The sequence below is a fragment of the Cheilinus undulatus genome, linkage group 2 (genome assembly GCF_018320785.1).
Source record: "Cheilinus undulatus linkage group 2, ASM1832078v1, whole genome shotgun sequence".
NCBI lineage: Eukaryota > Metazoa > Chordata > Actinopteri > Labriformes > Labridae > Cheilinus > Cheilinus undulatus.
The window spans coordinates 9,832,481-9,859,896 of NC_054866.1; the positions used below are offsets into that span (position 1 = coordinate 9,832,481).

Genomic DNA, 27,416 nt, shown 5'->3' on the forward strand with positions numbered 1-27,416 from the left:
TTAGTCAACATAACAGGAAAATGACCTAAATGTATTCATTAGCTCTGGAAATGGAGAAACTATAGATAAATGTCAGCTAAGGGCCTCTGTACATCTGTAGTCGCTTTAGCTCCAGACACACTTTCACAACCCACTTTCAGGTCCCGTCCCACCAGGTGAGAACTAAAACAAACAACGCTTTCTAGGTTTTAGTCAAAGTGTTACACCTGCTTAAAAAGCACACCAGTTCAGTTTTTGTGATCCTAACTTTATTAACTAAATATTAATCTGTTGTATAAATCCCCCTGGTAAAAAAAAAAAAAAAAGTATAAACCCAAACACGTTTAAATTGTTAACATTCTTCATTTTCAGAATGCTGTAGCTCTTGATCCTTCTAAGTCTTGGTTGATTTCAGGTCCAAAAGGGAGCCAGAGTAAGCCAGCTTGTGCTCACAAAGTCTGTGCACTCTGTTACTACCATAACCTAACGTAGCAGCAAACAGGGCCTCCCTTTCCCACTTTTATTGGATTTGCAATAATAAAATCTTTGCAATTTCCTGTGTTCTGTGTGTGTCTCACGGAGCGAGGTAGAGATGGGGAGCGGGAGACACTTGATAGAGGCAACAGTATTAATTGTGGCTTTTATGAGAACGCTTTCAGTTTCTTTCTCCTTGCTTAATAACCTGTCTCTAAGGCAGCTGCTCAATCAACCCTTATCTCTGCTTTCATGTCACAAAGAAATAAGGCTAACACCCACTCGTGCACAAATACACACATGCACATAAAATAAGTGGATAATAGGCCGAGAGACCTGTTATCATTCTCTGCACATCGAGCGGTAAAGACCAAAGATCTGGATGGCGACCTGCTGCTCCCTCTGCCTCTGTGTTTGTTCTTTTTCTCCCTCTTTTAGACTTTCTTTATTCATCAAACCAGCAGCCCGCATGAATGTTTACTACAGGAATGTTTTCCATTTAAAACTGGCCGTCCGACACCACTGCTCCAATTCCCCAGTTTTCCTCTGTGCTCTCCTTACTGGTTTCTTTTCTGGGTCAGTTTGCAACCTTTTAGCCCCTTTCACGTCTCTGTTGATTTTTTCCTCACCCTGAAATGATCACAGTTTTAATGTCAATACGATCTCATGCTGTCTAAGTCATGTCAAGAATTTTAAATTTTAAAATAATACTAGTTAAATTCACATGATAATGATCTCTTAGACAGCTTAATATAGTGACGTTTGAGAGCTTAGTTGTTTTAATCATTTTAAGCTGGCATATAAAAAGAGTTGACAGGCTATTTGTAGCCGTTAAAGGCAAAATTAACAAGATTTTACCAAAAAAGAGCCTAAGGCCCACCTAAAATCAAACATTTCCTCTCAATTATCATTGAAAAACTAGAAATGGTGTTTGCAGTGATTCTGCACCCTGTAACTTCTATATTTTCTCCATATTTAGGTCATTTTATGGGTGTTGGTGTTTGTTTAGGGCTGTGAGGCTGTCATCAGTCCACAGGTTGGGATGTAAAGGTAAATTGTTAGGGACCAGGAGACATTGCTATCTCTGCTCTCTATCTGTTTCTAATAGACACTATTGTTAATGCGTGCATTTTTAAGAGATGCTAAAGAGGCTCAATGAAACGTATTTTCCAACCGGTGAATTAAACAGTTGGCATTAATAGAGGCTGTGACAGAGGGGGGAATAGACAGAAGCTTGCAGCATGATAAAAAAAGGCTCATCTGCAGCCATAGTGTCATCACAGAGCAACTTGATCCTGCATTGCTGCACACTGTCTTTTCACTCACAGCATTTTTCAAATGTATATCTGTCATCAAAAAGTCTGGACTTTTGGTACTATCAACAGAAAAACAGATTTTTTTATGGTTTAAAGCAGTGATTCTCAGATGGTGTGGCGAGGCACACTGGTGTGCCTAGGGAATATGTACAACCATGTGTGATTACTTTGGCTATTAAGATACTTCTACATGTGTTTGCACATGTATTTTTTGATCCTATCACTGATGAAAGTCACCATTGTTACGATTATTTAGTTTTAAAACTCGCAATATCGTACCATATCAAAAAACACTGGAAAACCTCTTAGAAAGTTGACATTCTTCTGTGGTATTTCTTGAAGTTTTTTTTTTTTTTTTTTTAGATCTGCCTTTATTTCATATGTAAATGTTTTGGATGGTTAGGTGTAAAAAATGCCTAATAACAGGTGCAGAAAGTTTGGGATTTGCAGCAGCAGATTGCTTTAATCAACAACTGTGAATAAAGCAGATAAAGCTGAGATGTACGCTGCAAAAAAAATCTATTTTAGAGTGTATATGTAGGAAGCCCGGGAGGTGCCATGAATGTGTTATTTTTTCAATACGTGCGAGATATGTTTTATTCGTATCACCTGCGTGGGATTTCTCAGTATCTCGCATGTGCGTTTGACATATATACATATGTACTATTTTGAACGCACGAGATACAAATAAACGCGTGCGTGAGATACTAAAAATGCAAGCATGAGATACAGAGAAATCGTGCGCATGAGGTACAAAGAAAACACACGCGAGGAAGATACTAAAACGCATGCTTATATTTAAAAAGTAAACACTTTCATGTCACCTCCCGGGCTCCGTACATTTGTGTACTCCAGTTGTTACCAAATGATAAAGGCCAGGAATGTCTAGGTGTGTGACGTGGATATGAACAACCATGCGTTTTTTACTACAACTATACATCAAGTAAAGATAGAAATAAGGATGATAAGGATGATCTCCATGAATATGGAGATAGTGTGCCCTGAAATTTTGGCTCAATCTCAGGTGTGCTTTTGCCAAGAAACATTTGAAAATCACTGGTTTAAAGCAGTGATACTCAACACGTGGCTCCTGAGCCACTTGTGGCTATTTTAAGTCTTAAGGCCTTTACACATTAAAGGCAAAACAAATAAACAGTATGAAAATGTGAATAATTTGGAGGTGAATTTTGTTGCACTGTTCTATGCATATCAGGAGCAACATGTTTTTTGGGGATAAATTATGCAGATTCTAAAATAACACTCGTGCTGTGAAAGTCTACAGTGTGTTTTCTCCTGTCCTCTGAGAAACAATGAGAGATATTTCAGCGGAAGATAAAATGAGGTTTCTGCCTGTTTCCTCCCGTCCATGTGTAACAGCACCTTTACACGCAGCCAGGAGGTCAGGGCTGTTTTGTTTCACTCATCATTCACAGTGCCAGTAAAATCTGCTCACAGGAGGGCTGACTTTTCGTTCGTCCTATATTAAATATTATTGATAATAATATTAAGGGGACAGTAAATGTTCTCGATTGGCTCACCTGTTTGTGTTCCAGACTGGTCAGAGGAGCATTTTCAGGGAGCTGATTGATCCGGAGCATTTATTATAGATGTGTCTGAGGTCAGAGGAGACTGTGTTGTTAAAGATTTCATTGGACCAAAGTCCCATTAGTTTGGTAACAGCTCCAGCTGTGAATAACACATCTGTGTTCACATGGACATGTCGGGCTGCCTGCTGCCCGTCTTCCTCTTACCAGGCTACGTAAGGCAAAAACCACAAGCACTGATACAGACAGATATGAAAGGAGGACAAACACCATGTGGTGTTGGAGAGGAGGACGTTTTTTGCTCCTCAGTCTGCCTAACAACTTGGCAGCGAATGTTTTGACTGTCCAGACATTTGCTTGTTGGTACCAAAATTTTGAAAAAAATCGACCCTGGTACAAAAAAATATCTGCTGAAACTTTGCTCAGCAAAATTACGTAGTTGACAAACATCTGACAAAGCTGGCAATTGGGATTAAATGTTATGATTTTAACTAGTTTTTTAACCCAATAATTATCTCCTTTGGCTAGAGGTGAAATAAAATGATGACACTTTTAGGATGAAACCAAGCTGTATCTGTGCTAATTTTCAAATGTAGTAATCCTCCATTAATCCAAAATTAATGGAGGTCAATGAGAAATTTTGGTATAATTGAGATTGAAAAGCTTAAAATACAAAAACTTTAGGCAATAACAGTTATTCACAGACCAAATCCAATAGTAAGTGGGTAATGCATAAAAATATGATATTTCGTATGGACTGGCACCTTAAAATTATAAAATGAACGATTTCTTTTTTTTTTTAGTGTATTTGAGTATCTGTTCACTGCACGGCAGTGCAGGGGTTAAGACTGTTGCCTAAGCAAGAAGGTTCCTGGTTCGTGTCATAGTCGGAGCCTTTCTTTGCAGAGTTTGCATGTTCTCCCGTGCATTCATGGGTTCTCTCCAGGTACTCCGGCTTCCCTCCACTACCAAAGACATGCTTGTAAGGTTAACTGATCCCTCTAAGTTGACCATAGGTGTGAATGTTAGTATGCCAGGTTGTCTGTCTCTATATGTCAGCCCTGCGATTGGCTAGTGACCAGTCCAAGGTGTACCCCACCTCTTGCCCAATGACAGCTGGGATAGGCTCCAGCCCCCCTGCGACCCCCAACGGGATAAGCGGTATATAAAGTGGATGGTGGGTGGAGTATCTGTTCAGACTTTATCAGTCAAATTGGACAAACCGCCCCATCATGTGACCTTATGTATACATGGATTTTGACCTTGTTAAGTGAGTTAATTCTCAACTTTCAAAACATCATTAAAACGCTGGTGAATGTGTGAAAAATCTGTTTATAGGTAAGCACACTACAGCTTCTGTTGTTACACAGCCATCACAGCCTGAAGTCAGTAGAAACAGTAATGGTCCCACATTTGACTACACTACCTAAGTCCTCTCTAACCTTGCAAAGCAGATAGATACGCCCGTTTCAGTGTTTCTCACTGGCGAATCCATCTTGCAAAGCTCACGTCTGAACCGTTTGGGCCTGGTCAGAAAGTGACGTAAGCAAGCAGCAACAAGAGGCCGGTACAATTATGGTGGAAGACATTAGCGTGGATGCTGCTAAAGCGCCAGTTTTATCAGAACTTGATGACATTTCTCAGTTAAAAGAAGAACAAAGAACAGTATTATGTTTTTTTTTTTTGTTTATAATCGCCAAAAGTCGTGTACTGACATGTCTACAGTCGCCATGGTTTGCGTTATTTAATTCTAGTATAGTCCACGGTAGGGGCGCAGCTCAATAGCGGCTATGTCATGTGTTTTGTTGCTCTGATTGGCCCGTAAAGATGTGACAGCCAGAACGTTCATCCAATCACCGTCTGAGTTTTTATTCAAAGGCTCTGCCCTTTCCCAAATGCTGTCTATGAGAGGTTTACCAGATGGATGTGTGAAACAAATCCATCTGGCGTGTCAGGTTAGGTCTTATCAGGGTTGACCAAAGAAGTTGAGTCCCCATGCTCTGCGTCATATCCAGAAGTAGGCTTTGAAAAACAGATGCATGAGTGCTGCCAGCATTGCTGCAGAGGTTTTGAGGTCAGCATGTCAGTGCTCAGACCATACGCCGCACACTGCATCAAGTTAGTCTGCATAGCCGTCATCTCATGGTAGCGTCATGGTCTGAGGCTGCATGAGTGCTGTGGGTACTGGGGAGCTGCGGTTCAACGATGGAAACATGAATTCCAATTTATACTGTGACATTTTGAAGCAGAGCATGTTCCCTTCCCTGGGCTACATGGCAGTTTTCCAACATGATAACAACCCCAAACACACCACCAAAATAACAACTGCCTTGCTGAGGAAAGTGAAAGTGAAAGGGACAGGGTGGCCAAGTCTCCAGATCTGAACCCAACTGAGCACCTGTGGGGCATCCTCAAAGGGGAAGGCAGAGGACCACAAGGTGTCTAACATCCATCAGCTCCATGATGTCATCGTAGAGGAGTGGAAGAGGATTCCAGTAACGCCCAAGAGGATTGAGGCAGTTGCCAGATGTTTGATGATAATGGCTGTGTGTTGAGTTACTTTCAGAGGGCAGTAAATCTATACTTCTATATAAGCTGTACACTGACTACTCTAAGTTATATCCAAGTATCATTTCTATAATATTGTCCCTTGAGAAGATAAAACAAAATGGTTTCTGAAATGTGAGGACTGTACTAACTTTGTGAGGTACTGTATGTCAAGTTATTCTGTTCCCTCTCCACACATGCATAAATGTATTTGAGCAGGTTTGCAGTGAGCATTTCCTACACAGGTCATAACTGGATGCCTCCTAAAGTCAGACCATTTCAATATTTTCAGTCACATTATTAAACAGTTTTTATCCACATAAGATCACCTTCTGTGATTGTTAAACTAGTTGACAGTATAATTTTTTTTACCTCTCATGTACATGTTGCAACATAAAGCAGTAAAGAAAATCATTCAATATTAAATCAGGGGTTGCATGGAAAAAACTGGAGATTCAATTTTTAGGCCACATTGCCCTGCCTTTTATCAGACTCAGCATGTAAGAATTCTGTGTATGTTTGCTATTATGCATCCCAAAACTGTTTCCAAAAATAGACTCCCTATGCAGAAAGCGTTTTTCTCTCTCTCTTACCCACCAGCTGACTTTCTCTTCTTCTTGTGTTGACCCCAGGTGCCTTTTTGCTGCCCTATCTGCTGATGGCAATATTTGGAGGAGTGCCTCTCTTCTACATGGAGCTAGCTCTTGGCCAGTTCCACCGCAGTGGCTGCATCTCCATCTGGAAACACATCTGCCCCATCTTCAAAGGTAAAGAAAAACCACCAACACATCAGGAAATAGCGTTACGACTTGGGTTGAAAATTGTCAGAACAGAACATGAGAGAGCAGCACTTCTATGAGAGAGAATTGGCAGAAAGGGAAGAAGACCAACAGCATCGGGCTGAGTCAAAGAAACTGCTCTTTGTTGCCCTCTGTAGTGTTCACTTAAAGAGCATCCCTAGTTCTTTGTAAATGTAGAAAGATGCGATAACTCTCTGTTATGGAAATCGTCACATTTCCATGCCAAATGCCAGATGCCTAGAAACATGATAGTATGTAAATTATTGTTGTTTGGAAATGTCAGCAGCTCCACCAAATGCAATTTGAAACATCACTGATGTTTCTGAAACATCTAGGGCCAGGCTGTCCAAACTATGGCCTGGGGCCCATCTGTGGCCTGTGGTCAATTGCAGTTGTCCAGCAGGAAATTCTAAAAACTAAAGTGAAATATGGCCGTATTACAACACGCAGCTTGAGCTCAGTGCAGGTACTTTACTGTGCTACTGTGTTCATTCTTCAAACACTTTAACAAGAAGATTCTATTAAAGTGCCTTTTTCTTCTTCTTTTTTTTTTTTAGAATATTTTATTTTCAGTTTTCCAACATAACAAGACATACATAAGAATACAAAAGCAAACCCCTTCCCCATCCCCATCTACAAACTAAAAAGATAACATAAAGCAAAAAAAGAAAGGCAAGACAAACAATACTAAGTACTAATGACCAAAGGCTTGTTGATTCTAATTATCTTTCTCCATACTGTCCACTATAGAAGTTGGCAAGGAATCTATATAAGCCAAATAAGGCTGCCACAACTCTATAAAAGTATTGTAGTCATTTCTGAGTGTATATGTGATCTTTTCAAGTGGTATACAACTGTTCATTTCTGAAACCCATTTTGCTATAGGGAGTTGGGAGTCGGACTTCCATGTAATGGCTATGCACTTTCTGGCAATGCACAAGGCCAATGCCAGAAATTTCTTTTGGGTTTTTCTCAGTTGTGCATCAATTTTTGTAAAGTCTCCTAGCAAACAGATTTGAGGGCATAAGGGGAGATCTAGTCCTAGAACTTTTGTCATGATGTCTAAGAATTCATGCCAGAATGTGTTAAGTTTTGTGCATGGCCAAGTACAATGCAGAAATGAGCCCTCTTCTATACCACATCTAAAGCACAAGCTGGATATCTCAGGTTTATAGTGATGCAATTTCTGTGGTGTAATGTAGGTTTGATGGAGGAAATTATAATGGGACAGTCTGTATCTAGAGTTAATAGTGGCAGTAAAACTTTTTTGACATAGTTCAGACTAAAGCTCTGTACCAATAGTCACACCCAAGTCCGACTCCCATTTTCTCCCTTGATTTATGTAAGCCTGGTTTTGGAGCATCATCCATCAAAAGAGAATACACTTTTGAAATAAGACGAGGTGTGTTACCCTCATGAAGCAGTCTCTCCAGATCACAAAGCACTGGTAAAGTCATATTAGATCCCAGAGTAGCCTTAAGAAAGGATCTCAACTGTAAATAACAAAAAAAGTTTTTACTGGACAGATCATATTTCCTCCTCAGGTCCTCAAAAGACATCAGCGATCCGTTCTCATAACAGTCCTCCAGATAATGAACTCCTTTCTGGTGCCACATTTCCAGAGTCTTATTATCCAGCGACATAGGTATGAGTTCATTCTGTTTCAAAGGTGTTTTGGGTGAAAGAAATTCTTCTAGTCCAGTACTTTTACGAACTTCATACCATATTTTGATGATATGTATCAAGACAGGGTTGTCAGTTCTATTGGAGATGGTTGTAGGCGTCCATTTATAAACAAAGTCTGCAGAAACATTTTCTTTAAGTGCATACATCCCAATTGAAACCCATGGTGGGATATTTTCCCTTTCAAAAAGAAAAGAAACAAGTTGTATTTGGGCAGCCAAATAATGCTTTTTTAAATTAGGTAGTCGAAGGCCCCCGAGTTTGTAATCCCACGTAAGTTTTTCTGTTGAAACCCTTGGAGTCCTACCATTCCATATAAATTGTCTAGTATGTTTATTAAGATTTTTTAAAAAACTGGGTGGTATTGGAATTGGTAAGGACTGAAATAGGTACTGTAGCCTTGGTAATATGTTCATTTTAACACAATTTATTCGGCCAATCAAAGTAATAGGTAAATTTATCCATTTCTGTAAATCCTCTATTATTTGACTAAGTAATGTCAAGTAATTGAGTTTGTATAGGTTTTTAAGATTTTTATCCACCATGATTCCAAGATATCTTATCCCATTTGGGGACCATTTGAATGGGCTACTTTGTTGATATTCCACATAATCAAAGTTTGAGAGTGGAAGAATTTCACTTTTTTCGTAATTTACTTTGTATCTGAGACGGACCCAAAAGTATGTAAAACTGCTTGTAATTTAGCAAGGGAATTGAATGGATTTGTTAAGTACAAAATTATGTCATCTGCCAGAAGATTAATTTTACGAGTTGTCTGACCCACTTTTACCCCCTTTATCTCGGAATCTCGTCTGATTATCTCTGCCAAAGGCTTGATGGCTATAACAAAGAGCCCAGGGATAAGGGACAACCTTGTCTGCTAGATCTGCTCAGGGGGAAGGCAGTGGACATTTGTCCATTAGTAATAATTTTAGAAGTGCCTTTTTCATGACTAACTGAGATGACAACATCAATAGTGAATACATTAAGAACCAAAATAATACTATCTCAATTCATAAGGCTCTGCTGAATAAAGACAAATGGATTACAGCAGCAAATAGCAGCTCCATCTTAAGGTCCATTTGAAAAACCTTATCATGCTTATTCAAGCACCAACACGTGTCTAAAATGTGTCAGCTTCATGTAGTTTGCTCTTGTTTTGTATCTGAATATGGAGGTGACCTGCATTTAAATTGGATTGGTTTTAGTAAATAGTGTCACAGGCATTCATTTATCAGTTTTTCTGCAGTTTTTTTGGTGTTATAAACATTCTTCCTTTTAAAGAGATGGAGAATAAAAATGCCTGGTGCCACATTTCCACGTAGTGTTCAGTGATAGCTGCCGCAGCTCTCAGCTGTTTTGCCCTCCAGACCTTCATGAAGTCATATGACTGAGACAGGTGTGTACGTGGTATGCCCATATGTACTTGCATACTTATGGGTATGTCACTATTATGTTGTCTGTGTTATACTTTAAACACACTTGCAACATCATGGTGTTTTACTCTGTGTTTTTAAATAACTATTCAAAATTTTCCTGTACAGCACTTTGGTACAAACTCTGTTTGTTTTGAAAGTGCTCTATAAATAAAGTTGACCTTGACCTTGACCTTGACCTACACTCTAAGGGTCCTTCTATTCTTAACCCACAAACATAAGGGACAACACAGTTTCACACCCCAAATACTAATCACTCTGCCAGGACACACAATTCTGTCTGGCATTTCAGCAGGCATCCCAGATAATTGCGGTCAGCCATATAGTAGGTTTTAACCTAGTCTTGTTTTTATTCACTGCAACATAGGACCTAAACATTCTGTAGATGTAACAACCATCGCCTTAAACAGAGTTTTAAAAATCTAACTCTGAAAATGAACATTTCCATGTCTTTTAAGATTTATACTTCCAGTCCTGCAACAATTCCAGGGACTACCGTGGTCTTGTTTGAGATCTTTTTGGGTCTTGAGTGCAGTTGTGAGACTGCCACTCTGTTCGTTTTCAATGTCCAGTTTTGACTTGTTGATTTGACAGACAAATTTTTGAGCACCCCCATGAAGCTGGAATGGAATGAGCCTCGTTTGCAGAAAGCACATTTTGCAGGAGGGGATACCGCTAACAGTATTTTTCTCCCTGTCATTTAGGTATCGGTTTTGCCATCTGCATCATAGCCCTCTACATCGCCTTCTACTACAACACCATAATGGCCTGGGCCTTGTACTACCTTCTATCCTCGTTTCGGTCCACCCTGCCCTGGTCCACTTGCACAAACAGCTGGAATACTGAACACTGTAACCGCTACATGTCCACCGACCACAATGTATCCTGGTCCAACTCCTCCACATCGCCTGCAGAGGAGTTCTATACGTGAGTACATGAAAGATGGCTGAATTACTTTAAGCTACCTCTTTATGGCGGATATCATGTTTTCATCATTAATGCAGTTTCTTGGTATTTGAAATCCATTTGCAGGCTGCATAGAGAGAGGAGTAGGACCAGTTACCCACCACTGTCTTAGATTATGAACAAATCAGGGATAAGAAAGCTCTTCTTAAAGACTGTATGACTGGCTTTCAGAACAGATTCTTTCTTAAGAGCGTTTGGGGAGTGCGGACTAACGTCGGTATTTCAGTTTCTCACGGCATCCCGTCTGTCTTTCCACTGAGACAGATTCATGGATTATCCCTGGTTGACTTTTCCTAATTCAGGTTTTAAAGAAACAAACTCCTTGAATCAGCCTGGCGCCAGAATTTCCTGTTTTCAACATAAATCACATCTCTGTTTTCTCATGCGAGCTCTGTGTACTTAACCTGTGACCAGATGTTATCCTCACTGTTCATTTTAGCCTCTTTTTTCCGTCTTTGCCCTGTAGTGCTTTCTCACTACGGCTTGAGTAAACAGTGGCCACTGACATAGATTTACTTTAAAGTAGTAAAGCCTTCTTTAATGGATTTTAATTGGTCAGTTCCCATTCATTAATGCTTATTTTGATCTGCATGTGTCACGTGTTTATCACATTCTCAGAGTCCACAGTGGGTTGGGACTCCTATATGTTTCCCTTATGTCCTGTTATTTTAGTTTCTTGTAGTCCATTTCTATATCAGATGTCCATACTTCCATGTACTTTCCTTTTCCGCTGCTTTCCAAGTTTCAAAAACATCCCTTCAGCCACCCTATCTCTGTATTCTTACTTATCGTCTATTATTTCCTGTGTTCCTTCACATTCTTCTCCTTCCGTTCAACCTCCCTCAGCTTCCTCCTCTTATTTCCTCTCACTTCCTCTTGATTTCCATGACTCTCCTCTGTCTCCTCCAAACTAAATGCAATTTGCCTCTTTCTCCCGTTATCACTGTCTATTTTTGCTCTCTCCCTTTGTCTTCATCAATCAATCTCAACATATCTATCCATCCTCATGTTCTCCCTTCAGTCGCCAGGTGTTGCAAGTCCATCGCTCCCCAGGTCTGCACCAGTTGGGTGCTGTCAGCTGGCAGCTGGCCCTCTGCCTGCTCCTCATCTTCACCATCGTCTACTTTAGCATCTGGAAAGGAGTCAAGACGTCTGGAAAGGTAACTGAAAGGGCGCCTGCGTGGTTAATGGGGTAGTCTGTTAGGGTGAATGGATGAATGAACGTTTGAACCAGAGAGGCAGAGAAAATGATGAAAATGTTGTTATCCTGGGTTGTATTTTCTCAGTATCCTTCATCATCACGAGTAGAACAGTTGTGTTATAACTTTTCGACAGAGCCTGTTATGATGATGCATTAATGATCTGCTCTGAGAATTCAAATACCAAGGGACTTCACTTTAGTACAGGTGACCATACTATGCATTAACAATACATCTTCACTGACGATCAGATTACAGAACTCACTTACCTGCAAAAAAACAGTCCATACCAGAGTTTCAACCAGACTTTTTTGTCTTCGACTAAAATGACTGACAGTTCTCAAGAATTCTGACCATTTAGAGCAGCTACAGGACATCTGCTTTAAACAGCAATATGTGACCAATAACCTGCATTTAACAGCAATCAGACTGGGACAAACATCATGAAAATTGCAACTGATCCTTCACACATGCAGTCAGTTGCACAATATACACCTATGTTTAACACATAAACAACAACAACCCTTAACTTCTTATTTGCATCATTAGCTTTAAGTTAGCCTGTTAGCATATTACCTGCTACCATAATTTAGCAGCTTACAACAGTCAAATACAATCCTCCACTAAAAACACCAACAAATCATCTAAACAAATAACCAACCATTGCTCTGTAAGCTAGACACCACAATAAAACTCAGCATTTCAAATAAAAATTCTGTCATACCGTAAATTGTTAACCTTGCAAAGCAGATGGATCCACCTGTTTCCATGTTTCTCACTGGCGAATCCATCTTGCAAAGCTCCCGTCTGAACCGTATGGGCCTGGTTAGAAAGTGACAGGACCAATCAGTGGGACAGTACTTTCAAGGGCAGCTGAGTCATGACGTAAGCAAGCAGCAACAAGAGGCCAGTGGAATTATGGCAGAAGACATGCTGCTAAAGCGCCAGTTTTATCAGAACTTGATGAAATTTCTTTGTTAAAAGAAGAACAAAGAACAGCATTGAGTTGTTTTTTTTTTTTTTTTGTTTTTTTTTTTCAAAACGACAAAAGTCCTGTACTGACATGTCTACAGTTGCCATGGTTCCTGTTATGCAGATCCCTATGGAGTTTAGTCCTCGGTAGGGGCGCAGCTCGGTACTGGTGTTTTGTTGCTCTGATTGGCCCGTAAAGATGTGACAGCCAGAACGTTCATCCAATCACCCTCCAAGTTTTTTTTTCAAAGGCTCTGCTCTTTCCCAAATGCTGTGTATGAGAAGTTTTCCATATGGATGTGTGAAACAAATCCATCTGGCGTGTCAGGTTAGTAAATTGTCTTATCAACGAATGATATCAACCTGACGCTGACGCTAAAACATAAATCCAACCATCATGGTTTATTTGGAGCAGTCCTCCTGATATCAATCATGGCTCTTCCTATATTGCTGCTGCTGATTGGCCGGGACGCCCCGAGCATGAAAACCCAGCTAGAGAGAAGTGAGATGGTGCTTTTCCCATCAGCCCTTACGCTCCATGCTGTTCTGCACAACGTGATTCTGTGTTGAAAAGAGTTCAACTGCCTTTAAAAATTGGCCATAGGCAGATTTACCCCCTATGAAGTCCACAACAACCTTCTGCTCTGCCCCAGGCCGGTCCTCGTCTGAGCTGTTGCATTGCTGTTGCCGCTCAGTTATCTGCAGTTTCCTTTGTTACAGCTTCTTTATTACCTGCAGTGATGACTAAAGGCCAGTTCGGGCTACACAAATTCAGATTTTGGCCTGACTGCAACGTAGCAGCTCATCGTTAAAACTGAGGCCTGATTTTGAGCGTTGGGAACGACTAATAGTCTTGTAGTGTAACATAATTAACGACGCATCCAAAACACCCCATGACCGCAACTCTGGAAGACTAGCATGTCAGAAATTTTCTAACATCATTGTCTAGTTTGACACACTGACGTGACATCAATCATGTGATTCCTGATGCCTACCAATAGGAGAGCATTTGCTCCTTATCTTTACTTTTCTCCCTCTGGGTAATTAATTAGTATATTTTACTTTATCTTCTTTGAATTATCATATGCATACCTTAAGTTCTATCTAAAGCAGAGCCAGTCCATATTGTCCTCCTCTTGATAAAGCCACAGTTGTTATCCATAGTCTAATCCATAATTGTTTCATGTTTGTTGATTTCTCCTTTAATGAGCAAAAGACAGCTACAATCACATAGAGCACTTCTGTTGTAGAGTGATTGACAATCTTTGAAGTTGTGGCACTGATCGCCTCCATGCCAGATAAATCAGTTAAACTGTGGTAAAATTTCTGTTTTGTAAAGTGTAGGGATCGGACTCAATGCAAGTAGAAACCGTCTGATGGTAACTGCAGTGTACAGGTCCATTTAGAGCTGTATACTGATGACTGTCCTCTGTTCACATTCACTCCTAATGGCTGTTTCCATATCCTGACCCCCAAACAGACATTCATGATCATGTGATTGCAAACAACCAGAACTGAGTTTTCCTTTCTTTTTTTATCCATTAATGATCAACACATAATCTTTTACAATACTTTTATGACACTTTGCCAATACTTTTTTACTGCAAACATGCCATTATCAAATCAAATGAAACATTTATTAGAAATAGTGGTGGGACTCGATTAGAAAAATTAATCTAATTAATTAGAGGCTTTGTAATTAATTAATCTCAATTAATCGCATATCACTATTTGACACAAGAAGCAACATTTTTCTATTGAAATGGATTTTGGTATATGACTGAATCAATGAATAGACACATAAATGAGCTTAAACAACAAAATCGTGTTGATTTTCATCACTGCTAACATAAAGTGCAATATGAATAAGGAATATTATGATTGCATTGTTTGAAAGTTTCTTCCTGCATGGCAGTTCATAATTTGGGTCAGACAACACTATCTGTAGCACCGCTTCTAGCCCCCTATCTTCTACCACTGAGAGTGGTCGACAGTCCACTTCAATCCATTGTGCCCGTGAGTTTGTTAATTTGTCAGTCGTGGACTTACTCATTTTGGCTCTGAGCCCAGTCATCTTGTCGAGTGTGGATTGGCGACACTGCCTGCTTGAACTAGGAATGTTGTCTGTGCTAGCTGCACCATGTTTGGCATTGAGGTGGCAGCGGAGGCTAGAAGAGCTCCAGTGATAGGCAAATTCTTTCTTGCACAATTTGTACACAACTGTGCTTTTATCCAGGTATCCATCCGGTAGTTTTTAAAACTAAATTTTCCACCCACCAAACCCAGCAATGACTTCTCATCCGTTTCCATGGTGTTTGTCATGTTGTGTCCTGTGCATCAGTGTTATGAGTATACCGGGAACTCGTGCAATGAGAAACGTTCCGCGCTGTTTGGAGTGCAATAATAATTTGCAATTAAATGCGTTTTTTTAAATCGCGTTATTTTTTCTGTGATTAAATAATCGTAATTAACGCGATAAGTCCCAGCCCTAATTAGAAACAGAAATGTGGAGATGAAAGAAATAAAGCACTGCCCTGTCCTGACATTTTCTGTTACATACAGTATATATGGGTTATCAGTAAATGATAGGGTTGTGAAAATTAAGAGGGTTTCAAGGAGGAAAAAACTAAATTGGAGGCAGGAAGGAGATGGCTTAAACATATGGGAAAAACATGAGGAAAACACGAGAGTTTGAAGGTGAGGTTGTCCTCCAAAACTGTGATTATTGAGTATTTGGTTTCTTTAAATGACTTACCAAAGTGTAAAAGTTGATCCAAAGAAAACTGCCCTTCTTTTCCCTGATCAGGTGGTCTGGGTGACTGCTACCTTTCCCTACCTGGTCCTACTGGTGTTGCTCATCCGTGGGACGACTCTGCCAGGGGCTTGGAGGGGCGTTGTTTTCTATCTCAAACCTGATTGGGAGAAACTGCTTAGCACAACAGTAAGTCAGCTGACGCAGTCAAGCATGGCCTCTGATTGAATATTTTGGCTGCTGCTATACAAACTCCTTGTCATGTTGCTTGTTGATGCACCATCTCCTCTAATCAATCTGCCACGCTTTCTTAGGTGTGGATTGATGCGGCTGCTCAGATCTTCTTCTCTCTGGGTCCGGGGTTCGGAGTGCTTCTTGCTTTTGCCAGTTACAACCCATTTCACAACAACTGTTACAAGTAAGACTTCTTTAAACACACAAATACTCCCAAAAGACTGTGATCCCTAATAAACAGTGATGTTTTTTTCGGGATATTCTGCAAAACTCTGTTTTCCATTCCTCTGATTTCCCCTCTCAGAGATGCTTTGGTCACCAGCTCAGTGAACTGTCTAACCAGCTTCCTGTCCGGCTTTGTCATTTTTACTGTGCTGGGCTACATGGCCGAGATGAGGAAGCAGGATGTGGATGCTGTAGCCAAGGATGCTGGTATGACAAAACAAAAAACAGTCTCAATAACACCTTTAAGCCTTTAAACCTTTTTAAACCTTTAAACCTTTCAGAACTTTAAAGTCCAGTAAAAACCTGTTGAAAGTTAGCAGTCCGCTACTGGGCCATCAGTGTGTTTCCTCCTTATTATCATGAATATTTACATGACTGATGTGTTAAACATCAGTCCACACATCACTAGGAAGTTGTGAGTCCTGTGATATTTTTAGGATCCAACCAAGACAGCAGCCATGATCCATCCATTAGATTACCAACAAACAAACATAAAAATAATGATGTATACTCATTTACCTCCCCATTTAAAGCTCTTCTTGAGCTCTCAATCATAACAATCCAACAAAAACAATCATGCTACATAGGTAAAGGTCTAATCCAGAGACATTGCATCTAAAAAGATCCAATGACTGCTCTAATTTACCAAAAAAAAAAAAAAAAGAAAACAACTTCGGGAAAATTTAAACAAAAAAATAAACAAACAACGCACTTGTCCTTAAAAAAGAAATCAAATGAAATAAAAAGCCTTTTAAAAAAGGTTTGTCAAATGGAATATTCTTAATCACAGTTATCCTTAGATTTCCTTTTGTCAATCTCAACTGATCTCAGATTTCCTGTAGTCAATGACAATTAATCTCAGATTTCCTGTAGTCAATCACAGTTATCCTTAGATTTCCTTTTGTCAATCTCAACTGATCTCAGATTTCCTGTAGTCAATGACAATTAATCTCAGATTTCCTGTAGTCAATCACAATTAATCTTAGATTTCCTGTTATCAGTCACAATTAATCTCAGATTTCCTGTAGATAATCATGATTAATTGAGATTTCCTGTGGTCAATCACAATTAATCTCAGATTTCCTGTAGTCAATCACAATTAATCTTAGATTTCCTGTAGACAATCACAATTTATTGAGATTTTCTGCAGTCAATCACAATTAATCTCAGATTTCCTCAAGGTTGGGAATCAGTGATATTCTGATTTTTTATTTGTAGCTATGTTGTTACTCCAAAAATACAAGAATTAAATCCCATGTACTACATGGAAATGTCCATAATGCATATTGTTTCATTTAAAAAATAAATAAATAAATAAATAAATCTCAAATCTCAAATTGTCAGACTCCTCTTATCCTACACCTGTTTCCCTCCCCAGGTCCGAGCCTGCTGTTCATCATTTATGCAGAAGCCATAGCAAACATGCCAGCTGCTACCTTCTTCTCCATTATCTTCTTCCTGATGATCATAATGTTGGGTCTGGACAGCACGGTTAGTTTGCTGATTACTCTTTCTGTGTTAAAGGTTAACACATTAAAGACAATGTTCTGTTGACTGAATGTTCTGTATCCCGTCTCCTGCTCAGAGCTTCGCTCTTGTGTTCAAACCTGAAAGCACAACTTTGATTTTTGCCTCGCTATACAAGCAAACACCTATGCTGCCACATAAAGGATATTATTTTTCCTGTCTATTTTATTTTGGAAACAGTCGAGGGAAACAATATGACAGGGCTTTTATATTACTATTGTGTGGTGATCTTGTCTCCCTAAGCCTCTGTTTATCTGCTCTGTGGAAGCCAGCTGGAGAGTCTCATAAGGCTCTTATCAGCCACTGATAATCAGTGGAGAATCAGTGCCAGGGTTGCAATGTTACTTCATTTTAGCGCTGAGAATAACACTGAAAAACGTGTCATTGTGCTCTGATTCATGTGGGATCGGCTTAACATTTAGTCCCTCCAGTTTTATGTGATTTGCAAGCGCTGAAATACCCAACCCTCTTTATTCAGGATTGTACTGTGTGTTATTTAATGTGTCATGTTTCTTCTGCAGCCAGGGTTGAGAGAGGCCTGTTACTCTGGAAAGGATGTGAAAAAATGATTCCACTAGAGGGCGCTGTTTCATACTGTCCCTCACAACTTTTTTGTTGCCTCTCCATCTGTCCTCTGTTTAGCTGTTCCATTAGCATCATCATACAATAGTTAGTTCTTAACATTTAAACAGTATTTGCTATATTATCTCACAAAGATCCAATAAGTTATAACCGTAATTTTTTTTTCAAATTATTCTTCTTCGTTGTGTTTTGCTTCTCTAGCCTGAACTGTTGGCTACATTACTCAACACTGCCCCCAGCAACATCAGTGGTATTACACTCTTCTGTCCTTGTATACTTTCAGAGAAACATGCAGTAATATGAATGGAATGAATGCCACGTAGGCCTAAAGGTCATATCACAGTATTTTTCTTGCCTTTTACAGTTACTATATTATATTACTGTATTTACAAAATTAAAAAGAGATAACGTATTTAAATCCATCTTAAGGTGTTGCACCCTCCCAGGCCTTTGATTGCACCCTCAACTCATGTCTGAGAATAAGATCATGGAAAAAAATATTTTTTTAAAAAGTCTTTTAAAAGACTTTTAAAAGTCTTGTTCTGTTAAATTTCTTTGTGTTTTGCGAAATTTTGTTCCGTGAAATTTATTTTTGGTCTGTGAAATGGATTTGTGTTTTGTGAAATTTATTTGTGTTTTGTGAAATATATTTGTGTTTTGTGAAATATATTTTGCACCTTTGAAATATTTATTCCTATTGGCCTTCAGGGCCACCCATAGACTATAGAAAGAATTGGACAAACCCCGTGTGACGTCAGTCGTCTGCTTACAATAGGCAGACTCAAACGGCTTTTGAAGCCCATTCATAGAGGCTTCCATATTGAAATCGCGGTCTCACCCGAACTTTGGATCAACCTAATGGCCCGCCCACTAAGCGCGACTTCCTGTCAGCCTGCTAGCTAGTATTTCAGTTGACAGGAACGTAGCCTATGCCTGCCGAGCTATCTGTCAATCAAATGAAACGTGCCAATCACCGTGAAGTGAGGTTTATCCTGATATAATCCAAATGATCATGGTACAAAAAAAATTCACCCCCCGTACAGTGGGAGCACAATAAGACACTAGCTAATGAGACACATTTTTTGTTTTGAACCAGGCTGTAAACCAGTTTATTTTGTGTGTCAAAACCGGCTGTTTAACATGTGTGCAGACGGAACTTCTGGTGTTCCTGCAGCCAGCCTCAAGTGGACAGTCACAGTATAGCAATTTTTTGCACTTCCGCACTGGTTTCTTTTTTTAGGACCAGAGGTTGCCGTTTGGGGCCACCGTAGAAAACACCGAGATCTACATGTAACTGAATTTGAGATTTACAATGTCAGAAAGTTTTTCACCACTTTCCTGGCTTTTTTTAATTTGGGTGGGCAAAATATGTGGGCTGGTGATGTCACCAGCCCTCAGTGGGGAATGGCCCCGCCCCCTCATGCTACAATGATATAAAATCACAAAGCAGTTCATCTTAGTACAGTGTGTCATTAGCTGATGTCACTGCCTTTATTGAAATTTAACAGTCAGTTAAATGCTGTTTTTTGTTCTTGTGAGGTAAATTTGCCAAATCTATCAGTCATAGTGGCCTATGGATCATTTAAAGCATCATAACAGAAATTTGAGCCAGAAAACAGACTTTGTCTCTTGTCTGGCATGGAGCCAGGCAGGATCTGATCATAAGATCATTGCAAGATCAAGGGGCAGGGTAAAGGTGAGTTCTTTCCTCAATTCAGATTGTAGCATTTTTTCTTTTTTTATTTTAGAGGATCTTATTTCTCCTGAGTGGGCTTGGCTTCATCTCATGCAATCGACATGTCCACACCATCCTAGAGCAGATTTTACTGTCTCATTTTTCATGATTTTGAGGTTAAATTTTGATAAACTTAGAGATGTTTTATTTGACTGAATTTGACCTGGGGGTTCATAACACAGTTACGTGTCATACAGCAACCCTAAATGCAGATTTATTATTACTTTACAGGGTCTTTAATAGAAGTAGCATGTTTGTCATTGATTTAGTTTAGCTTAACTTTGTCTGCCGTACCGGCAAGTTTAGGCGGCTACAGTTTACAGCTGCTTCTCTGACTTCATTTAAAGCCAGAGCTTGGATCTTTGCCCCCCACTAATGCAGAGCATGGTAAAAAACTTCATTGCGGGCACTGATTTCAGCTCAGTGGGTAGCGCAGGCACCAATCTACAGATGCTTTAGTCTTCACTGCTCTGGTTGTGGGATTGATTCTCAGTCTTGGCACTTCTTAGTGCATGTCTTTCCCCCACTCTCTCTCCCCATGTTTCCTGTCTCTCTTCAGTTGTCCTATCTAAATTAAGGCAAAGAAGCCTCAGACATCTTAAAAGCTCCATCCTTATCCATATGTGATTCAAATAAAGAGCATAAATGAATCTTTAGAGGTGGGTTAAAGCTTCAGTGTTTATAATGCCAATACAGCGTTTAATACCATAGTACATTAAGAAATACGCAGGAGTGCATGTACAAAATGACTCACCAAAGTCCATTGATCCTTGGTTAATCACATGTTTAGCTGCTTCCTCTGTGTGAGTGACCTATTTATTTTTAGGTCAATGATTACGCTGAGAGATTTCCTCAACAAGCGGCTCTTTGTAATGCTTTTAGATTGTAATTTGTACTGTCTTAACGTAAGAGAACTTCCTGTTTGGACCAAAAGCAACTTTAGTTTGAAAGAAAATAAGGATACCTATGCTTGATCATGGAACAAAACACACTCTACTGGTCATAAAGCAGATGAAATTATCTCAAGTAAACACTGAAAGGTGAAATATTTGCTCAATTACTTTTGACTTTTTCACTATTCTGATTTTTTGAAGCAAAATGAGACATTTAAAGGAGCAGTGGTGCATTTATTTTCCATCACTGTGGGGGCAGGGAGAAGCTACAGTGAGTAGCAGCTGTGGCCCACAATGGTACAGTGTAATAGAACACAATACATTCAGTTTTAAAATTCTGATTGTGCTAATTTCTGACCTAAATTTCACCAGAATTAACACAGTTATGCTGACAGCCCCAGTAAAATTGTGACTGAAGTCACATTCAAAAACAATGTAATGTCAAGGCCAGGTATATTCACAGGTATGGTATCAGTTCTGGCTCAGTAATGATTTTTCAAGGGTTTTAACTCAAAGAGAGGGAGGGGTCATTCACTAAGAATTTATTTGAACAATTTAAAGTGGATTTTTTAGGCTATTTTTGTTCACTTTGGGAATGCTTCTTACTTTGTAAATACTCATCCTGATTACTGAAATAAATTTTGATTTAATGGCTACAATGACGTATGCTAAACACAGAAGTCAAGTTGCCTATGGTGAACTCATAACCACATGACTAAAGGACTTCATTTTATGTAAGCTTTAGTATAAGATAGAGGGCAGGATCTAGACCAGTGCTTCTCAATTTTTGGGCCGGGGCCCACTGGTGGGCCGCAAGAGGCCATTTACAATTAAAAAAAGAACATAATAATAGGGTTTAAAGTTGAATTTGTGTTTTAAATGGTTAAGAAATACTTGATAACATGTCAATGTTTTCAATAAGGGCCCATGACTAACAAAACAGAAATAGAAGATTTAACTTACATGACACTTTTTTTTAATCTTTTATTCTGTCTGACCTACAGAACTGGTGTCACAGTTCAGCTGTTGTTGAATGAACTGGTGACACTTTGTTAAGCATTCTACTACTCTGCTTGCTTTCTGTTTATGGGAATTTACTCTGTATGTTCATTTGCAGACATTACTGTTCAAAGCAATGTTTATGAAACATGTTTAAAGAGAGGAAAATAAGAAAATAAATGTGAGTTTGCAGATGTTCGTCATAATAAAGAATAGCGGCTCATTAATTGTACTTTGCGATGCTGCAACTTTCCTAGTAACATTAATGCCTCTGCATTCACATTGAAATTCTTTGTTTATTAAATAAAGATATGGAGCTAAATAATGTGACTCTCATGTTATGGTTGTACGAAGGTTTTGGTGGATTTTCAGGTTTCAAATTGGGCCTTGGCATACAGAAGTTAGGGAAAGGCTGATGTAAGAACATGTCGTTTCCTCCCCCTTCTCCATGCTAATACTCTGTTTAGGCCAAAGCCATCCTTAAATAAAAAATTAAATATTTAGCATGAACAATGACGTTTGAAATATGAAAATGACATGGGACATAAAAGCTACCAGTCAGGATGCTCCAGTTCATCTGTGACCAACAGTGTATGTTATGGCAGAAGAGCCAACTATATTATGCTTAGCTTGCATATTTTCTGAGGCTATTTTAAGGGGACATTGACTGACCATATGAAGACGTGCCTATACCCATCTATTTCGAGCAGCCGTCTATGAAGCTCTGAACTGTTGGTTAATGTATGCATTATTATACACAAAGAAAATCCCACTATCACTGACAGTGGTCAGTAGATGCTGAGGTTTACACTGCTTTGTCCTCTTCTTCTACTTAATTGTTTGTGTTTTTCCTTCAATCTGCTCTCCTAAGAAGTTTTTTTTTTTTTTTTTTTTTTAGATTTATTTTTGGGCTTTTTCATGCCTTTATTTGACAGAGGAAGGACAGTGGATAGTCCCGGAAACAGGGAAGAGAGTAGGGAGAGACATGCGGCGAAGGGCCACAGGCCGGACCCGAACCCGGGCCGCCCGCGCACATGGGTAGCGCCCCAAACCACTCGACCATCTGCGCTCCCCTCCTAAGAAGTTCTTGACTTATTTCTTTCTCTCTGACTTCTCTGGTGTCCTCTCATCTTCAGTTTGCAGGGTTGGAAGGAGTGATCACAGCTATGCTGGACGAGTTCCCCCACATCCTGGTGAAGAGACGAGAGTGGTTCGTCTTTGGCCTGGTGTGTGTCTGCTACCTTGGGGCTCTCTCCACACTCACATATGTAAGTTACACAAGTACACATCTTTGCCATTAGGAAATAGCTGAATCCTGGTAATCTGACACTGAATGAATTATTTAAAGTAAACGTGCGTATGAACTTTAATAGATTTACATTAATGTTTTATATATTTATGTTGACAGAGAAAACACTGGATTTCTATGTTTTTGTAAATTTTAGAAATTCACAAGTAGGTTGCCTTTATTGTGCAATGCACTGTGGGTAGTGATGTCATGGTTGCACTGTTCTTCTTCCCACATCTTCAGGACTGTATCCACCTTTATCTACATCACAGCTACTACTTCCATACTGTTCCCTTCACTAAATGTGCTAAAATAAAAACACATACCGGATGATACTTAAAGAAAAAAAATGCAACTGTTTGACATGACATCAGAGTGCATTAAAAAAGAGGAAATCTAGCATGCTCCTTCGTACAAAAACACACAAAAACCCTTTATAATTGGTTTCAGGTCAGATCTATAGTGTCTTTTGATGTCATGGGAGTAAACAAAGCAGTACCTTCATATGATCCATAAGTATCTTAAATGCTTCTACGGTAACTGCTAATATGACTCTACATGGTTAAGAATGATCTAAAAATAGATAGAAGTCTCTCTGTTGTAATCCAGTAATGTTCAGCCCACTAATGTCCAGCATGCATCTCTGCTCAGTTGCACAATCAAAGCACATTACATACGTTTTGTCTTACATTTCATAGATCTTCCATACAAATAATCATTATAAAGCTTCACATGAATGTCTCTTCTGTCTCCTTTTGCCCATCCTCTGTGTCAGGGAGGTGCCTTTGTTGTGAAGCTGTTTGAAGAATATGCCACAGGTCCCGCCGTCATCACTGTGGTCTTGTTAGAAGTCATTGCTGTATCCTGGTTCTACGGTATGTTTGACACAGACTGTGATGCTGAAATTCTGAAAAGGTGTATTTAATAACTGTAAAGGTCATTTTAAGATAATAGTAAATGGGCTTGAGCTTTACTGATATTCAGATAAATATGTTGGACTCTTTAATAAACTTAATTCCAATGAAAGAATAAAGACAAACACACAGTGGCACACATGAGGATAACTCTACGTTTTACAAACTTGTTGAAATGGTTTAAAATTTTCCTAATGTATGATGCTAGAGATGTTGGCTAATGTTCCTGTTCTCCAATGAGACATTAGCAATGCTAGTCAGCAAACGTTACAGTATAGCAACATCAACATTACATTATACTTACATTGCTAGCAATATAATGTTAGTAAGTTTGTTATTGAGTAACGTTAGAGCTATTTAGCATCAGTTGAACATCCCATATTGTCAGTAATAAAATGTTTTCTCTTGCCTTGTAGCATATCTAAGTATTCTTTGTTATTGTTGATGGGTTAAATTGCTGGTGTGGTCATCACAGAGAGAAATCAACAGAAAAGTTTTTTCATAATTAAAAAAAGGTTAGGAAACAGGATGGAAAATAATTAAAAGGACATTTCTGTGCTTTGGAAGTTGGGTTGTATAAGGCAGTGGTTTTTAACCGAGGACCCCCTTAGAGGTCACAAGACACTGACAGGGGGTCAGCAGATGCTTTCCAACTTTTTCTTTTTTCTTTTTTATGATTTTAAACGATATATTGTTCCCATTTTTATAAAAACACGCTGAAAATTAGTTAAACATAGAATAAGAATATGGTCATTTGATGAGATTTACACTCTAACCAAAGTAATGTTTAAAAATCCTTAAAATGGATATCCCTGAATATGCATGGCTGTGTTCAACTATGCTTCAACTACCTTCAGGTACAGTGGGGGTCCCTGGTCTCTGGCACCTTTATATTGGGGGTAGTGGGCTGAAAATGTGGAGAACCCCTGGTATAAGGAACTTGGCAATAATAGTAGCATTAGCCTCCAGACATTTTAGTGAGTGTTGCCCCTAAAGGATGTGTTGCTGGTCAATCTGGCATGGAAGCATAGCAGATGGGTACAGTTTCTCACCATAAATTTGCGAGTTCTGGGGTAAAATGGACCAAAAACAATGCTGGCTCAAGCGTTCTGTCTATGGACATTTTTGAAGTGTTTCATTTTTCACACAGAAGCCTCTGTGTTGGGCACTATTTTGCAATGCAGGCTTCAGCTACCGGCTACGTGCTCTTCTGCCTCAGTGTATGCTGTCTTGGATCAGCTGTTTGGGCATGCTGGTTTCAACAGAGACAACAGCAACAAACTAATCTAAAACTACTGTAGTTATTTCAGCTCAGTTTTCCACTTTAACAGATGACAAATTTCCATGTAACTCTTCTGGTCAGGGGTGTTTTAGCTGTTCATCTCTTGAAAGTTGAAGTTAACTCGGTCGATGTTCAGTAAGGCAGGGAACTCTGAATGGGGAGTGATGCAGACTGCAGGCGTTTCTGAGCTGGTATCCTCTGTTCCTGAAGATTTTTTGTGAAGCCCCATTGATGACAGCAATAGCCCTGTGTTTATTGTATGCGTGGACTTACACTTTCCACATCTACACCACCAGGTAATTTGGGTTCTCTCATGTTTATCCCTCTAAACTGAAGTTTCCCCAACTCTCTCTGCTGAGTCTCCATGTATGGAAGTTCCTCTGTGTACTCCAAGTCTTAAAAATCCACAGTAAATGGCTCATTGTCATCACTGTCTTAATTGCACATTGTACTTTTGTTTAAGCTTAGTTTGTTGTTGTCCCTGACCACGCACAGACAATAACATTAAACTAACAAATAAAATGCTTCAAAATTATGTTATGCTAAATTATGCAGAGAAAGTGTACCTGTCTGTTATCCTATATAACCTAGCTTTCCTGTTGGAACAACCAGCGATTACTCTGAAAGGGGCATACTAAAACCTCTGAAGGTTAATATCACCACTTTCGTCAAGTGCCTTTTACAACCCAACTTCAAAAATACCAAAATATCCCTTTATGGAGTACAATGTGGATATCTTGAGTTGTTTCTGTTTTGGATGCACTCCATGGTGAATATAACATGATAGTGTCCTCCAGGGTGCCCTCCCAGTAGCCAAAACACTTTCAGTTGTCCCCTAGGTTGCCCTTCCTAGGAAGGATAAAATTTATTAAATGCCCACACGGGCACTGGTTCCCAACCTTTTTCCTTAGGGCCCCCCCCCCCCACTCAAATCTAAGAAAAGACCCACTCAGAAAAATAACCCATCGATTTCAATTGTTTTCAGTGACAAAATTCTAACTAACTAGGCCTTCATACAGTTGTTCTTGACAAAAGATCTATGTATAAACTATCCATTATTACAACAGTGTATTGGGGCTGCTCTTGAAAAACGTAATAGGACTCATTAATTTTCAAGAAAAACCTTGAAATTCTGTCGTTTAATAAGCTGTCAAGTTACAAGGCTAACACATATAATTTTTACTTTTAAAAGCTGTAAATGAACATGATTTAGAACTTTTGAGATTATAAAGTTGAAAAGTCAAAAATCCTCCTACTACTTTCAGTTTGCTCTCTTAAATTTTTGTATCAACACTGTTATTTTAGAAATGTATAACTTTTGAGTTTCAATTATCAACATTTAAGACTTTTTAAACTCAGAAATAGCAGGTTTTTCTCGTAAATTTCTGACTTTTTAAACTGATACTCTTGAGTTTGTTTTCTTGTAAATACCTTTATAGTTTCAAAATTTGTGACTTTTTTACCCCCTAAAAATGTTTACTTTTTTGCTAAAAAATTAACAGATTCTCTTCGTGTTTTTTAAGTGGGCCCTTATACATTATGTCTATAATCATAATTTAAAACAATATATTCAGTGCTTAACAAATTTATTAGACCACCTGTCATATTTGTCTCAGAGACCATCCAGCATCATGAAGTGCTTTAATGCGGACTCTTTCATTTTCAGTCAAGTCTCCACGTTTTACCATTTTGAACAGGAATGAGGAATTTCAAACTGAATTCCCCCAAATTTGAGCCGGCTCACTGGGCTTCTCTGAGAAGTCAGAAATGAATCAAGCATAACATTCAACCACTAAAACTCATTTTTCTGTTCAGGAATGCAAGTAAATAGCTATAATTTGACATATTAATCAAGAAATATTAATGTGCTTTACTATTTTTTCAAGGTTTTTTTTGTAAATCAGTGAATTTGAAAATTCATGGAGAACAATGATAATTATATTTTAGCATTAAAAATATCATTTGGGTTAAAGAGCTTCTACATATTGGTGTATTAACCATTGCAGAAACATAAAAAAATGATTTTGGTAATTACCAATGCTGTTAATTTAGGGCAGCTGTGGCATAAA

General features: G+C 39.0%; 1 protein-coding gene across 2 annotated transcripts in view; it reads left to right on the top strand.

Moving 5' to 3' along the window:
• Nucleotides 1–27,416, top strand: part of slc6a4a (solute carrier family 6 member 4a) — a 57,254-nt gene that overhangs the window by 23,773 nt on the left and 6,065 nt on the right. For both annotated transcript variants that reach the window (XM_041811173.1, XM_041811180.1), the window contains 9 exons: nucleotides 6,493–6,627; nucleotides 10,484–10,706; nucleotides 11,767–11,905; nucleotides 15,723–15,857; nucleotides 15,983–16,086; nucleotides 16,207–16,334; nucleotides 17,506–17,618; nucleotides 23,000–23,131; nucleotides 23,927–24,026. In XM_041811173.1, coding sequence (XP_041667107.1) covers nucleotides 6,493–6,627; nucleotides 10,484–10,706; nucleotides 11,767–11,905; nucleotides 15,723–15,857; nucleotides 15,983–16,086; nucleotides 16,207–16,334; nucleotides 17,506–17,618; nucleotides 23,000–23,131; nucleotides 23,927–24,026 — 1,209 coding nt within the window. The remainder of the gene's footprint in view (nucleotides 1–6,492; nucleotides 6,628–10,483; nucleotides 10,707–11,766; nucleotides 11,906–15,722; nucleotides 15,858–15,982; nucleotides 16,087–16,206; nucleotides 16,335–17,505; nucleotides 17,619–22,999; nucleotides 23,132–23,926; nucleotides 24,027–27,416) is intronic.